This window comes from Panthera leo, chromosome B3 (genome assembly GCF_018350215.1).
Source record: "Panthera leo isolate Ple1 chromosome B3, P.leo_Ple1_pat1.1, whole genome shotgun sequence".
In the NCBI taxonomy this organism is placed as follows: Eukaryota; Metazoa; Chordata; class Mammalia; order Carnivora; family Felidae; genus Panthera; species Panthera leo.
In genome coordinates this window covers 113,158,396-113,173,709 of record NC_056684.1, presented here as the reverse complement: position 1 = coordinate 113,173,709, position 15,314 = coordinate 113,158,396, and the positions used below count along the sequence as shown (strand labels likewise).

The following is a 15,314-nucleotide window of genomic DNA, read 5'->3' as shown; positions in this document are numbered from 1 at the left end:
ACAAAGCAGTTTTTTTAAATTGTAGTATGCTCTGAAAATGTCTTATTAAGGATTAAATCCTAATATAAAACATTAAGTCTAGGGGCACCTGGGTGGCTCAGTCAGTTAAGCATCTGGCTTCGACCCATGATCTCATGGTTTGTGAGTTCAAGCCCCACATCCGGATCTCTGCTGTAGGCACAGAACCTACTTCGGATCATCTGTCCCCCTCTCTCTCTGCCCCTCCCCCCTTCTCTCTCTTTCAAAAATAAATAAACATTAAAAACAAAACAAACAAACAAACCAAAAATGTTAAAACTTATTTAACCTCCTAAGAGGGAGCTGCTTCACTACTGTGCCTAAAATGCAACATCTGCTTTATACATTTCTCTCATTACATTGATAAGGATTCTATTAATTTCTCTTGCTTGCAAGAGACATTACCCATTTTGAATACTGTCTCTTCATTTGAGTCTTATTTCTCATATAACTGCAAAATTTCTTTCAATTGGACGAAACTTCTCTAGAATCCCAAATAAATAGCACGAGTATACTTCACATTATGCCATAAGCATTCTCCCCTGACCCAAGCAAAAGTATAGGAATTTAGGTAAATGAAATCACATTTGGAAATACAACCTAAGTGGCCTGTTATTTTATTTTATTTTTGAGAGAGAGAGCACAAGCAGCAGAAGGGCAGAGAGACACAGAGAGAGAAAGAGAGAGAGAATCTTAACCAGGCTTCACATCCAGCACCAAGCCCCACAGGAGCCTAATGAGGGGCTCATTCTTAAGACTCTGAAACCATGATCTGAACCAAAATCAAGAGTTGTAACCGACTGAGCCACCCAGGCACCCCAAGTAGCCTGTTATTTTAAAATAGCCTATGGAGAAGCACCATCATTCATTTTTTTTTTAGAAAGTTAAATTTTCATATTTCAGGTTTAAGAGTTATTAAGGTATATTTAATATTAATTTGTACTCTGGGAATGCAAGCTGGTGCAGCCACTCTGTTAAACAGTATGGAAGTTCCTCAAAAAACTAAAAATAGAACTACCCTACGACCCAGCAATTGCACTACTAGGCATTTATCCATGGGATACAGGTGTGCTATTTCGAAGGGACACATGCACCCCCATGTTTATAGCAGCACTATCAACAATAACCAAAGTATGGAAAGAGCCCAAATGTCCATTGATGGATGAATGGATAAAGAAAATGTGGTATGTACACACACACACACACACACACACACACACACACACACACACAAAATGGAGTATTACTCAGCAATCAAAAAGAATGAAATCTTGCCATTTGCAACTACGTGGATGGAACTGGAGGGTATAATGCTAAGTGAAATTAGTCAGTCAGAGAAAGACAAAAATCATATGGCTTCACTCATATGAGGACTTTAAGAGACCAAACAGATGAACTAAAGGAAGGGAAACAAAAATAATATAAAAACAGGGAGGGGGACAAAACAGAAGAGACTCATAAATATGGAGAACAAACTGAGGGTTAATGGAGGGAGGAATGGGCTAAATGGGTCAGGGGCACTAAGGAACCTACTCCTGAAATTATTGTTGTACTATATGCTAACTAATTTGGATGCAAATTTTAAAAAATAAATAATAAAATTTAAAAAAATTTTTGTACTCAAAATTTCTTAGTGAGAAAGTAAATAAATTTTACCTGACAGGTAACAATTTGATGTCTGTTCAGACGGTCACACAGCTCTTGTGATAAGCCCACTCTTCTGAGCTTCTTGCTACCCATGCTTTCAAGATGCAGCAGAAAAAGAACCCTGAAAAGCATTAGAAAATACCATAAGCAATAGTAGACAGGCTACCAAAACACACTACAAAATAAAAAATTCTTCAAGCTTCTTCCTGTGTGAAATGAAATGTATAGTATTTAAAATATTACTGATAAAATAAAAGCAGTAGAATCTTTCTAAGTCTGCCAAACATGCACACAAACAAGACAACATAAGAATGTGCATTTCACACAATTCTTTTATATTTATTACATGAATATAAAGATATCACTTCACATTTGCATAGCATCTTAAGATTTTCAATGTATTTATAAATTTTATTTGGATGTATAATTAACTTTCAAGGAATATTTCCAAGCAGCACTCCTTAGAAAGTCTTTACTGTCAGGGCACCTGGGTGGCTCTGTCAGTTAAGCATCTGACCCTTGATTTTGACTCAGGTCATGATCTCACGATTCAGGAGATGGAGCCTCGTTGGGCTCTGCACTGTCAACACGGAGTATGCTTAGGATTCTCTCTCTCTTTCTCTCTCTCTCTCTCCCGGCCCCTCCCCTGCTCATGTGCTCTCTCTCAAAATAAATAAACTTAAAAAAAAAGTCTTTACTTTCATTGCACTGTAACAATAAATTTACTGAGCACCTACTATGTACAGGAGGCACTGTTCCAAAGCTTTATATAAATTATGACATTTAATCTTCTCAATAGCCCTATAAGGAAGGTTGATTATTGACCCAATTTTTACCTATGAGAACACTAAACCCTAGATGTTAGCTATTCCATTGTCACCAGAAAAAGTAAATGGTGGATTCAGAATTTCAACTCAGGAAGTGACTCTAAGGTTTATCCTCTTAACCAGTACACCCCTACTACAAGTCCATAATCATATTTAACCTCTCCTTTTTCTATGAGCCAGAACAAACCTCCGAATCAAACGAGATATTATTTCAGGTCTTAATTACAAACTGAAATGTGGTGTGGTTTTTTTTTTTGTATTAGCTGCTCACATTCTCACATGCAAGAAATTTCACTCTTACTGCTGAACCTAAGACTAAATGAGACTCATGAAATATGTGCCTTCAATGAGCTAGAACACAATCACTGTGATTCCTTTCATAACACATGCAGAGAAGAGGCTGTGCATCTCGCTGAGATGACAAGATACCCTCTGGATAGAATAGAAACAGCAACTCCATTGTTCCAGGAGATAAAGCAATATTGTTAACAGAAAAGGAGTAACATTTTGGAACAAAATACATAGTACTGAAAATGTAGATAACCTGTTTATGCCCAAATTTCTACATAAAATCTAAATTCTCTGCATCAAATTAATTCTCTCCTTCCCTCTCTCCCACTTTCTCTCACATTCATGAGCCTATGCATATGCGCATACACACACACACACACACACACACACACACACACACACTTCTCATAAGCACAAAATACATCCCTCTCATTTCTCTCAGTGGGAATTTGTACCGATTCGTTTCCTAAATAGTTTACTAAGTGATATCTGCTGTATCATTTCTTAGTGTCTTTATAGATCAGGTAGTTCTGAGCAATAACACCATATAGGCTGATACATTCAATCAAAAAGAAGAACCCAAACTACCCGGACTTGTTTAACAATAACCAACTCTGCTATCTCAGCCTTCTTAGGGCCACTCCCATCATTTGCCTGCACTATTGCATGCTGCCTCTTGTTATTCCCTGCACCATCAAAAAAAAAAAAAAAAAAAAAAAAAATTTTGCTCCTTCAGGAGACCTTTCTTAATCACACACTCTGCTGAGCTGCTGGGCTCTGGTGTAAAGAATCATTTAAACATATTCCTTTCCCTTTGGGAACTCACAGTAAAAGATGAAAAGAGATGTATACACAAATTATCACAGTCACACGGTAAGTATCGTCATTGGCATTTAAATGTGCCAGGAAGAAGCACCAAACTGGTCTGCGAAAGTTAGGTCAGTGCTCCAATCCTGCCGGAGGTAGCTACCTAAAACTTTGCTCCAATCCTGTCACTGTCATCCTTTAAAACTACCCGTGGGACCATTAGGGCACGGGATAAATTCCACACTTCTTAAGATCACATAAAGACCCTTCATAAACTGGTCTCTCATTTCCCTCTCATCCATACATCTGATGGCAAGGCCCAGATCCTGCCTTCCTGGCAGCTACTCCCCCTCCTGGTGTCTTCAATTCCTCATCTGTAAAACAAAGGTCATTCAAATATCTACCTCAAAGGAATGTAGTGAAGGTTAGAAGATTTGGATGGTGCCTGACACACAGAGCTCAAGGTTAACAACCATTACCACATCAATTGTCAGCAAAACATCATTTGTTGCCTCACTTCATCCGCTCTCCAGCCACAATACTGCATATTGGTAGGTTACACAAGCGCCATCCTGACTCCGACTTTCCTGCACAAACCTTGTCCCCAAGTCAATCTCTTCCAACCCAGTGTTTTCATCATACTTTATACGTATTTGTTGCATAATCTTATTAACGTATTATTACGGCTTGTTTCTTCCACCAGAGACTGTTAAATTCCTGCTCTGTGTGTGTGCGCACACATATAATCAGGGGTGAGGGAAGATATTCCATCCTGAAGGCTGAAACCTTTCCTCCTCAACAAAGTAAAAATCCTCATGAAAGATGTTCAGTGAAAACTGTTTGTAAGTAACGATAATAGCTAATATTTATTGGACCCTTATTACGTGCCAGGTACTGTTCCAAGAGCTTCCGATGTTTGACCCCTTTTACAGACTAAGAATACTGAGGCACTGAGTTGAAAAACTTGCGTGAAGTCTATCAGCTAGCAAATGGTGGAGTCCGCATTCGAATCTAGACATAGAACTCCAGATTCCACGCTTTAACCACTCTTCTTCAACACCACAGAAGGCGAGCGGACCCCAATGTTCCCTTAAGGACCGGCTCCCCCGCCGAGACTCCCCAACAGCCGGCAAATGGGAGGGCGGAGGTGGGCATCAAGAGGCGAAAACGTCACTCTAGAATCCCCTAAAAAGAACTTTTTTCCAGCAAGGAACACAGTTCCAGCATCCCCCACAAAAGAAGGCCAAGAGCCCCCATATTTGCGGCGGAGTTCCCGTTATCATGCCTCAGGCCTAAGGGGGGAGTGTACTGGACCAAAGAGATTTTCTCCGCTACCCCGAAAGTAATAACACAGAAAGGGGCCCAGAGAGGGGGCAGGAAATAATGAGCGCACCCCATTACCCCCCGAATGCCCCCCGACACGAATCTTTGCAGTACCGGGTCTGTAGCATCCAACTTTCAAAGTTTCCCCCACCCCTCACAGTTCCCCGCGGAAAGCGCCGCAAAGCAACAACCCAAATGCCGATTGGGCTGTCACTCGAAAGAACTATCCAATCAGAGGTAGGAAGAGTCCCAGGTTGATTCCACTGCTTGCTGGGAATTGTAGTTCACACCAGAATCCGTCACTGAATCCCAGTTTCTCAATATAATGATTATCAAAATCAGGTAAAGAAACATCTGCAAGGAGAAAATGAAGCCAGGAAAAACCTTGCTTGGAATTGTCTCTTTTATTTTTTTTGTCACTACATTTAAAAAATGTATAATGGACCAGAAAGACATGTTAGTTTTCAGAGAATAGTTAAGAATTCACCTATAGTAGAAGAGGTTTGGAAGAGAGCTGGGATTGGTTTGGGTTTGCTTTTTTCACCACACTTTGGCGGTGAAATAGTTTGGAAATACTTAATGAAATTGCTCAAGCTGAAAACACACATCGGGGAAACGTTAAGAGCCTGTAGTTTAAGAAGACCATGAAGGGAACCACCGAAGTTTCGGTGTAAAAGGGAACTGTTACTTTAAGACTGGGTTTCAGATTACAGTTTTGTATTTGCGAAAAAGTTTTTGCTCGTCCTTTGCTCTCAGCTCTTCAGTGCATATTTCTATCTTATAATTTAGCCTACTGTGTCCTAATTACTGACCTGCATTTGTTATTAGACTGTGAACTCGAGGACACGGTCTGCAACTTATTCAGCCTGAGAAGTAGGGCCTAGGACACCGTTCAATTAACGATTGTCGGGTAAGTGAGCAAATAAATCAATGGAGTTAGGCAGAAAATGGGAATTCAGAACGCAGGATTCTGCGATTATAACAGAACCCAAGTGGATAAAATAGCAATGGAGGAGTATCCAGGTCTTCTTCCTCTGGAAGAAGGCCTGGCAAAACACTGTCACCGGCGGGCGCTTAGTAAAAGCTGACTTCAAACGCTATGGAGTAAAAGAGACATGAAAAAAATCAACGGACACTGATATTTCTGCCACCTGCCCCGCTGAACGCAGAACTGAAGGTATCGAGCAGAGGAGTGGTCAAAACTGAAAGGAACGATCCTCAGCCAGGTAGCTGGTTGACTCCGCATGTCCTAGCTTTCTCCAGTCCGGAGAGGTGGCATCACGTGACCCAAACAAATATGGCGCCTTATTTGCATCGTCCCTCCATTGACCAATAGGAGTAGCCGCTATCAGTCGTCCCACCCCACCCCTCCCTCCGGCAACCTCCCGAATGGGATCTATCACCTGACTCGGCTCAAACATGGCTGCGCTGGAAGCTCTATTGCTTTGGGTACCAGGAGCAGGTGAGTGTAAGGCGCCCCAGAGAAGGTGGGGGCGTTCACCACGACCCCTGTAGGGAGCGTCCCTGCGCTCCAATCTCCACCGTCCTCCAGCTCTGACACACACTCATCTGATGATCTTCACTCCTCCGCCTTAAGAGAGGGCTCAAACTAAGGAGGTTCCTGCTGCATTTCTCATACTTAGGGAGGCGACCACCTGGGGATTTGGAGCCGGACTGGGTCTAAAGTTAAGTGGGGAATATGAAAGAAGATTTGTGGGTCTGCGCCCCGAGCTAATACGACTATTAAGTTCAATTAAATATTGGATGTGTGTAGAGAGATGGGATCCACCCCTCGGGGAAAGGTGGAACTTCTCAAAAAAAAGATAGTAGCACGTCAAATCAAACATAAAACGATAATTAGGGAAGTAAGTCCCGCTTTTCCCAGCCAGTCTAGTAGTTACTAGTTTGTCTAAATATAGTGCGTTCCGTTTCTCCTCAATGTAGTGTGTATTGTTTCCAGGAGGTGCTCCACGAATGAGAAAATTGACAATGTGTTCTGCGTAATTCATCTCTTTCTATCTCCCTGCACTCTGTGCTGGGAAAATGCATCATCCATTTGGAAAAGAAGAAACTGCTTCTCAGAAGCAGCTCTTTGGGTTTTTCTGTGAGTGCCTTCGCAGAGGAGAATGGGAGCTGGCACAGGCATGTGTACCTCAGCTACACGAGGCACAAGGGGATATCCCAAAGAAGGTGGAAGATATACTTCAGGCGCTCGTGGTGTGTCCAGATCAGCTGAGGTAAGGGATCTCTCTTCTTCCCAGGAAGTTACAGGGCGGGAGACACAAGGTCAATACTTGGGCTCTGGTCACCTACTCTCACCTCCTCTCTGAAGAATTAGCAGAAGCAGAGTGTATTTCACATGCTCTGAAAATTTACCTCTATGATACATGTTTATTAATCGGTGTTGGCTTTGAATTATCATCTGAACCAGAATTTAATCCTGGACACCAAAATGTGCCTGAAACCACCATTTCTTGATTATTATCATAAAAGTAGATGGTGGAACTGAATTGAAAAGCATTTTCTTTGCCTCCAGAAAAGCAAACGCTGCTCCCTTCTTGCTTATGATGTTGTAGTTGTAACAAAAGACTAGAAGTTAATTTACTTAAGGTTTTTATTTTGAAATAATTATATAAATATTAAAAATTATATAAATAAGGTTTACATTCACAAAAAGTGCAAAAAAATACAGAGTAACCTTCCCCAGCTTCCCCCAATTGCAATATCTCATATACCTATTGTACAATATCAAAATCAGGAAATCGACATTGGTATATTACTGTTAACTAGATTACAGACCTTATTCAGTTTTCACCATTTTTTTAATGTGCATTTGTTTTTATGTGTGTAGTTCTGTGCAATTTTATCCATGTACAGACTCATGTAACTACCAGTAAAAATCAAGCTGCAGAACTCTTGCATCGCCACAAAAGAATTCCCGTACTTCCTGGGAATACCTCTTTGTATTTTGAACCCTCCTTTTACCCTGGCAACCACTGTTCTCTATCTAAATTTTTAATGAAGCTCTTCCTGGCAGTGCTATTAACAGCTAGTGGTATAATAGTTAAGTGTGCTATTTAGTCTTTCCCTCACTCTTCCTTACTTTGGCAGTTATAGTGTATTAGTATATAGACAGTAGAAACTTAGGTGATTTTTTTCCCTTAAATTTGGGTTCTAGCCAGGTTCTATCTAAATTACTAACTTTGAAAAAAACCCTTATGAATTCCTGTAACCCTGTTTTTAGCCTAGAGTTAATAAATTTTTATGAAATTCCTTATTTTCTTTAAGACTACTTGACTCAGTTTCTGTTTTCAACAATATACTTTAAAGAGCTTTGCTTTTTATGGTTTTCTATGTAATGTTTAAAAATAATAAAAATAAAAAGCGCCTGGGTGGCTCAGTCTGTTGGGCATCCAACTTCAGCTCAAGTCATGATCTCCCGGTCCATGAGTTCGAGCCCTGCGTCAGATTCTGTGCTGACAGCCCAGAGCCTGGAGCCTACTTCAAATTCTGTCTCCCTCTCACTCTGCCCCTCTCCTGCTCACGCTGTGTCTCTCTCTCTCTCAAAAATAAATAAAAACAATAAAAAATTAAAATAATAATAATAAAGACTAGATAGGGAGGTAGAGGCAGGGGTGAGACTTTTTTCCTTTTTTTTTTTTTTTTTTTTTAATGAAATCTAGCGCTGTTCTGGTTCTAGTTTTATTGATCTATCACATACATTTGAAAATTTCTCATTAGTACAATGTCATGCCTGTTTAGGTTTAAAACACACTGAGCAGTGAAATCCAAATCTTGGATCACAAAAGAGAAAAGGTCAGTAGAAACTCTTTGTTCAGAAATTCTTTCTTTTTACATTTTTCAGATGTGGACAGGACATCAACCCTCAAAGATTAGCCTGGATCTGGTTTCTTGTACTGGAAAAATGGTTCTCCCAGGAAAAGGTAAGCAGGTTTATATTCAAAGTTTTTCTGAGGCCAACACTGAGAAGAACTTGGAAGTAGTTTTAAGATTTCCTTTTTATCTGTTACTTCCTTTATTATGAGGTTTGTCATATTCCCCTCTCAGTATTGACAGTGAGAATAGCTTGAGTTTTTATTGCTGTTTCCTTACCTAAATTTATTCATTAATCCCCCAACATACATTGGTGATATAATTTTGTTAGATACCACTGTGAGTCTTGTACCTGAACAGAACTTTGCAAACCTCAGTGAAAGTGACAACATAGCAAATAAAGTATGAACCTCATAATACTCAAGTAATAGAGAATGGGCTGAGCCGAAACCTGGTTGTTCTTCCAAAAAGCTCATTTTAACTAGTCCGGTGCAGTGAAAGCTTACAGATTTAAGCCTCATTAATTAATAATTTAATAATCCACATGAATTAAACTAAAAGTTACCAAATATAAAAACACAGTGTGCAGATTTAGTGAAAGAAACCTTATAATGAAGTGCTTTTAAAAAAAAAAAGAAAGATTGCCATTAAAAGCCTTTTAGAAGTATGTGATAATTATCAGAAATTGCTATCCATTGGAGGACTTTCTCTGAGACAATTTTGTATTAAGCCCCAAAATTTAAGATTTTTATTTTTTTAATTTTTTTAAGATTATTACTTTGAGGGAGCGAGAGAGAGAGTGAGTGGGAGAGAGACGGGGGGAGAGAGAGAGAGAGAGAGAGAGAGAATCCCAAACAGGCTCTGCACTGTCAGTACGGGGTTTAAACTCACCAACCAGGAGATCATAACCTAAGCCGAAGTCAGACGCTTAATCAACTGAGCCACCCAGGTGCCTGTAGACTTTAGGATTTTAAAGTGAGGAACTTCTGACCCAGAAGAGAAATGAAGAAATGACTGGCCCAGGGTCACACCATAAAGTTAGTTGGCAAAACTAAGGCTGGAACCAAGATCTTCTGACTTTGAATCCCCAGCCTACTGGTTTTTCCTGCTGAACATTATTTTTAGCCTTATGGACTTAAAAGCCAGAAACCATAAATTCTGTTTTGTAAATGTGTGTAAGTCAGCCTAATTTTCTTCTTTACTCCCCTCTATCATTAGAATTAATTTTGCTTTTAGTTCCAGTTTTGCCTGACACTTCTCTTTCTCCACATTGCTATCAAAAAATACAAGAAATTACTAATCTAAATGTATTTTTTGTCCAGGCTTTTCCAAGTCTAAAAAAAGAAAAATGACAAAAAGACTAGCCAGGAGAGGGAAAAAAGAGAAACAAAATTAAAAAATTAGCCCAGAATGATTAAGTTAGCTATCATTGCAGATCTAAAAGGGAAAACTTGAGTTAAAATATTCAGAGTGTCTTCAGAGAGAAAAAGAAAAAATGTCTGTTGTTATTGACTAAAGATCTTTCTAGTCCAAGTATGGAATTTGTTAAACCAAGTGAACTTTCCCCTCACTGAAGAGCATTTACCTACTTTATGGCTACTTTGTTGCTTATTTTCTGTACAGTTGCTCAACCAGACTAGGTGGTTGATTTCACTTCCATGGCTCCTTAGCACAGACTAAGAATAGTTCTTGTTTTTCCAAACATCAAGACCATTTGGTCTTAAAGGTTCAGTGCCTCCGTTATTTAAACAGTTGTGGGAATGGTTTAAACTTTAAGCAAGGACCTCAGAGTCTTACCTCTTTTACAAGGACTAAGATTGCAAGTGGGTTCTTAAGAATAGTTCCGCAAGACCAGTTGCTGTCCCAGAGTGGCCTTTATCTTTTAGGGGACTTGCTGGCTGCCTCTCCTTTTCCAGCCTCCCACCTTCTGTCAAAAGCTTACTTTTTAAATGTTTACTTATTTTTGAGAGAGCACGAGCAGGGGAGGGACAGAGAGACAGGGACTCTGCACTGACAGCAGCGAGCCCCGATGCGGGGCTCAAACTCACAAACCAGGAGATGGGGACCTGAGCCGAAGTGGACACTCAACAGACAAAGCCACCCTGATGTCCGAAGCTTCCTTTTTAATTATTACTTGAAACGGTTCCATTTTCCTTTTTCTTCATCCACTTTTGCCTTCTGCCTTTGTATCTTGCGGTGATTTATCTCTACATGTGGAAGCATGTTTGCAAAGATTTAACTGCAGAGATGTTCACTGCATGCTGCTTCTAATAGAGGAAAACTGGAAACAACTCCCATGTCCACAGTATAGGATTGGTTAATCTGTTTGTAAAATATCATGCCACTATTAAAATTATGTGGTAAATGAACTTTCAGTGACATGGAAGGATGTTCATACTGTACTATGTGAAAAAAATTTTTTAGAAAACTATACATTTGAGATGTGTGCGTAGAAATGGTCTGGATGCCCTTAGACCACAGTATTAATAGAAGCTCTCTTTCAGTGGGAAGATTTGGAGCATGTATGTGTGTGTTTTCACTTGCCTATTTCCATATTTTAATTTTTCTGCATTGAACACACCTTGCTTTGATAGTAAGATCCATGCTTAGAAACATGGAGCAAATTCTTCCCTGTTTTAGAAATGTTAGTCATTTATGACCCTGCATGTGCATAAAGTATTTTCACCAGTAAAATAATTATAAGCTAATGAGTCTTTAGGATTCTAGATTAAAGTCCTAATATCTTAACCAGGTTTTTTTTTTTTCCAAAGGCCTGCTGTCTGGACATCTTATCTATTCCTTTCTTTTAGTCCTCAATAGAAGAATTTAACCTTTAGCTTTCCAGCATGAATTTTCTTCATCAACTTCAATCATTAGCATTATATAAGCATTCAGATGGCATAGGTGCATGAGAGAAGGATGCGGTAAGAAGAAATAGGGTTTTACACCACAAACACACCAGATCATGTTAGCCTGTGACGTGATGAATGGCACTTGAGTAGAGTATGATCTTGTGTTCTAAACCCATTGCCCTCCCCCCACACACAAACGATCTTGCAGGTGCTTCTTGCTTGAGATAGGAGACCTTACAGTAAAATATGACTCCCAGAGGGGTGTTTGGGTGGCTCAGTTGGTTAAGTGTCCGACCTCGGCTCAGGTCATGATCTTGCGGTTTGTGAGTTCGAGCCCCACATCGGGCTCTGTGCTGACAGCTCGGAGTCTGGAGCCTGCTTTGGATTCTGTGTCTCCCTCTCTCTCTGCCTCTCCCCTGCTCACGCTCTGTCTCTCTCTCTCTCTCAAAACTAAATAAACATTCTTTTAAAATTAATTTAAAAAATATGACTCCTGGAACCTTTAATCAGCCATGTGATTTATAGGTGTCTTTAAAGCAGTGTTTGTCAGGATTAGTCCTAGATTTTACTCTTACTTGTATTGGTGTCTAGAGAAAGGGAAACTATAATTTTAGTTTTATGAACCAGGTAAAGCAAGTTACTGTGAAACAAGCAGGTCCAGGAAGAGTCAGGGGCTCTTTCTTTCATACATCAGTCTTCTCTGGTGGCATGTCTCATTAACAAATATTTGATGGGATCACTTTTGCATACTTGAAATAATTAGAAAATACTTCCTAACCATTTCATCTTTAGTAAAGGTTGTTTTTAGGGGCACCTGAGTGGCTCAGTCAGTTAAGCACACAACTTTGGCTCAGATCATGATCTCACAGTTTGTGAGTTCAAGCCTTGCATCGGGCTCTGTCCTGACAGCTCGGAGCGTGGAGCCTGCTTCAGATACTGTCTGTCTGTCTGTCTGTCTCTCTCTCTTTTTCTCTTTCTCTGCCCCTTACTCGCTCATGCTGTGTCTGTCTCTCAAAAATAAATAAACATTAAAAAAAATTTCTTTAATAGAGACTTGGGCACCTGAGTGGTTAAGTAGGTTAAATGGCTGACACTCGGTTTCAGTTCAGGTCATGATCCCACAGTTCATGAGATCAAGCCCTACATTGGACTCTGTACTGACAGCACAGAGCCTGCATGGGATTCTCTGTCTCTCTCTCTCTCCCCCCCCAATCTCTCCCTCTCTCTGCTCCTCCCCTGCTCACGCTCTATTTCTCTCTCTCAAAATAAATAAATAAACTTACAAAAAATAAGATATTTGTTTGATTTAGAGATTAACTAAATTTTTTTTTTTAATTTGTAAAAATATGACAGGGGTGCCCGGGTGGCTCAGTCAGTTGAGCGTCCCAACTTCGGCTCAGGTCATGATCTCACGGGTATGAGTTCAAGCCTGGCGTCGGGGTCTGTACTGACAGCTCAGAGCCTGGTGCCTGTTTCAGATTCTGTGTCTCCCTCTCTCCCTGCCCCTCCCCCACTTATTCTCTGTCTCTCTCTGTCTCAGAAATAAATAAACATTAAAAAAATATATGACACACAGTACCTGGCATATAATAAGTGTTTAATAAACATTAGATCTCTTCCTCTTTCCTATTGTTTTCCACCTTATAATGAATATCAAAGATGGGTTTGGACCAAAAGAGGATCATGTGGGCCATACTTTCCCAAGCTTACTCATGACTGGGTGTTTGGACACCACAAGGACATTTCTTTGAAAAAGACCTCATATGACAGAAAAGTCACATGAAATGAGCAAAGCTTGGAATTTGAGGCTAATCAGAGTAGGAGTTAAATGTTAGTATTTAATAGGGATATGCATCCAAATTTAGCTGTTTTTATTTAGAAAAAAAAAAGCATCTCAAACATATCCAAGAATTTAGTGGTTAAAAGTGCTTTATCTTAGAGAAGCAGCAGAAATAAGACTAACTGAAGAGAAATATTATTTGTTAACAAAGAATATGCCTAATCTCTATGCTTCCTTCTTATGATTCTTCTAGAAATTACTCCCAAGTGTTTTCCGGAGAAAGCTTGAGTTTCTTTTATTATCAGAAGACCTGCAAAGTGACATTCCTGAGGACATCCTCAAGGTAAGAGAGGGCTGGGGAGCTATCTGCCTAGGGTTACTATCACTCGATAAGCTCAGCTCCCAAGGATCTAGCAGAGATAGATCCCAAGGAGGTTGGCTATACTCTGTTCTCAGGCAAGACCAAGCTAGGTAGATGTCCCTTTCAAGAGAGCTCAGAATTGGAATAAACTTACCTGATTTTAGAATTCTTAGAGTTGGATTGTCCAGAAGTACTAAGTATAACTGGGGATTAAAGGTGTCGTTTTTTTTTCTTTTCATGGGAAAGGAATACATATCTTGGATTTAAACTGGATGTTTGAATTTTTCACCAGTGTATCATAGGGAATATAAAGGGAGGAAGCAATTAGTGTTTGTTGAATACCTCTTATATAACAGGTGCATTGAATGTGGTAATCCTCACAACAAATTTCTGGGGGCAGATCAAACTAAATCTTAACTATATCTAAGGTGCCTGAGGTATGCTCTGACGCTCAGTACTGATTTTCTTCATGACCTGGCCACCAGCTAATTAAATACATATTAGCAGTAGGATTTAAGGTAGGGACTTACACTTGTATTAGGTCAAAGACCCATGGCCCTGTGACCATCTTGGAAGCAGATAATGAAGAAGCATCCCTCAGTACTGTCCGTAGGCATGGTGCTAACGCGTGAGAAATCACCTACTGCTCCGTCCTCTTTTCTGCCTCTACCCTAACCCTGCAAACAGATTAGAGACTGTAGAGGCTCTTGCCTTAAAAAAAAATTTTTTTTAATGTTTGTTTTTGAGAGGGAGAGAGAGAGACACACAGCATGAGAAAGGAAGGGGCAGAGAGGGAGAGGAAGACATAGAACTCAAAGCGGGCTCCAGGTTCTGCGCTGTCAGCACAAAAGCTGGCACAGGGCTCAAACTCATGAACTGTGAGATCATGACCTGAGCCAAGGTCAGACGCTCAACCAACTGAGCCACCCAGACGTCCCGTAGAGGTGCTTACCTTTAAAGGCTTACCATCTAGTCAGGGAGAAAGACGAATACACACATGCCACAATTGTGGACTAAACCAGATGGCACTAATTTTGAGTACTTTGAATGCCCAATAAAGAGGGAGAGTTGTGTGAGTTGGAGGTACAGGGAAGATTTTTTTGTTTGTTTGTTTCAAGTTTATTTATTTATTATTTTTTTAAGAGACAGAACACATGTGCATGAGCAGGGGAGGGACAGAGAGAGAGGGGGACAGAGGATCTGAAGTGTGCTCTACACTGAACAGCAGAAAGCCCAATGTGGGGCTCAAACCCATGAATCGTGAGATCATCACCTGAGCCAAAATTGGATGCTCAACCAACTGAGCCACCCAGGCACCCCTTGGGGAAGGCTTTAAAGGATGAGGAATGGGGTATACCTCAAAGGATGGCTAGGATTTAGAGCAGAAGTTAAAAACTGGTACGTAATGTTCTTTTAAAAGTTGAATTTAAATGCCATGAGAGTGGACATCATGTCTCATGCCCATTTGTTACCAGCGTGGTCTATCAATTTGCAGCCCTTGATTTAGATCTACAGTGCACATTTTGGAGGTGGTGAGGGGGAACTAGCTTGAGAATGGAGGCCTTGGGAGATTG

The 15,314-nt window shown here is 40.3% G+C and overlaps 2 protein-coding genes across 10 annotated transcripts in view; one reads left to right on the top strand and one right to left on the bottom strand.

Moving 5' to 3' along the window:
* The window catches only part of RAD51B (RAD51 paralog B), a 640,959-nt gene extending 634,794 nt beyond the window's left edge, over positions 1 to 6,165 (bottom strand). For all 6 annotated transcript variants that reach the window (XR_006203916.1, XR_006203917.1, XR_006203918.1 and 3 more), the window contains exons 1-2: positions 6,065 to 6,165; positions 1,675 to 1,786 (exon numbers count right to left, since the gene is read on the bottom strand). Coding sequence is in view for 3 of the 6 variants with exons in the window: in XM_042943592.1 (XP_042799526.1) it covers positions 1,675 to 1,786; positions 6,065 to 6,159 (207 nt within the window). In the remaining 3 variants the exon portion in view is untranslated. The remainder of the gene's footprint in view (positions 1 to 1,674; positions 1,787 to 6,064) is intronic.
* A 145-nt stretch (positions 6,166 to 6,310) lies between these two features.
* Positions 6,311 to 15,314, top strand: part of ZFYVE26 (zinc finger FYVE-type containing 26) — an 83,343-nt gene continuing 74,339 nt past the window's right edge. For all 4 annotated transcript variants that reach the window (XM_042943586.1, XM_042943585.1, XM_042943584.1 and 1 more), the window contains exons 1-4: positions 6,311 to 6,375; positions 6,874 to 7,150; positions 8,779 to 8,857; positions 13,633 to 13,722. In XM_042943586.1, coding sequence (XP_042799520.1) covers positions 6,957 to 7,150; positions 8,779 to 8,857; positions 13,633 to 13,722 — 363 coding nt within the window. In that variant the 5' untranslated portion in view covers positions 6,311 to 6,375; positions 6,874 to 6,956. The remainder of the gene's footprint in view (positions 6,376 to 6,873; positions 7,151 to 8,778; positions 8,858 to 13,632; positions 13,723 to 15,314) is intronic.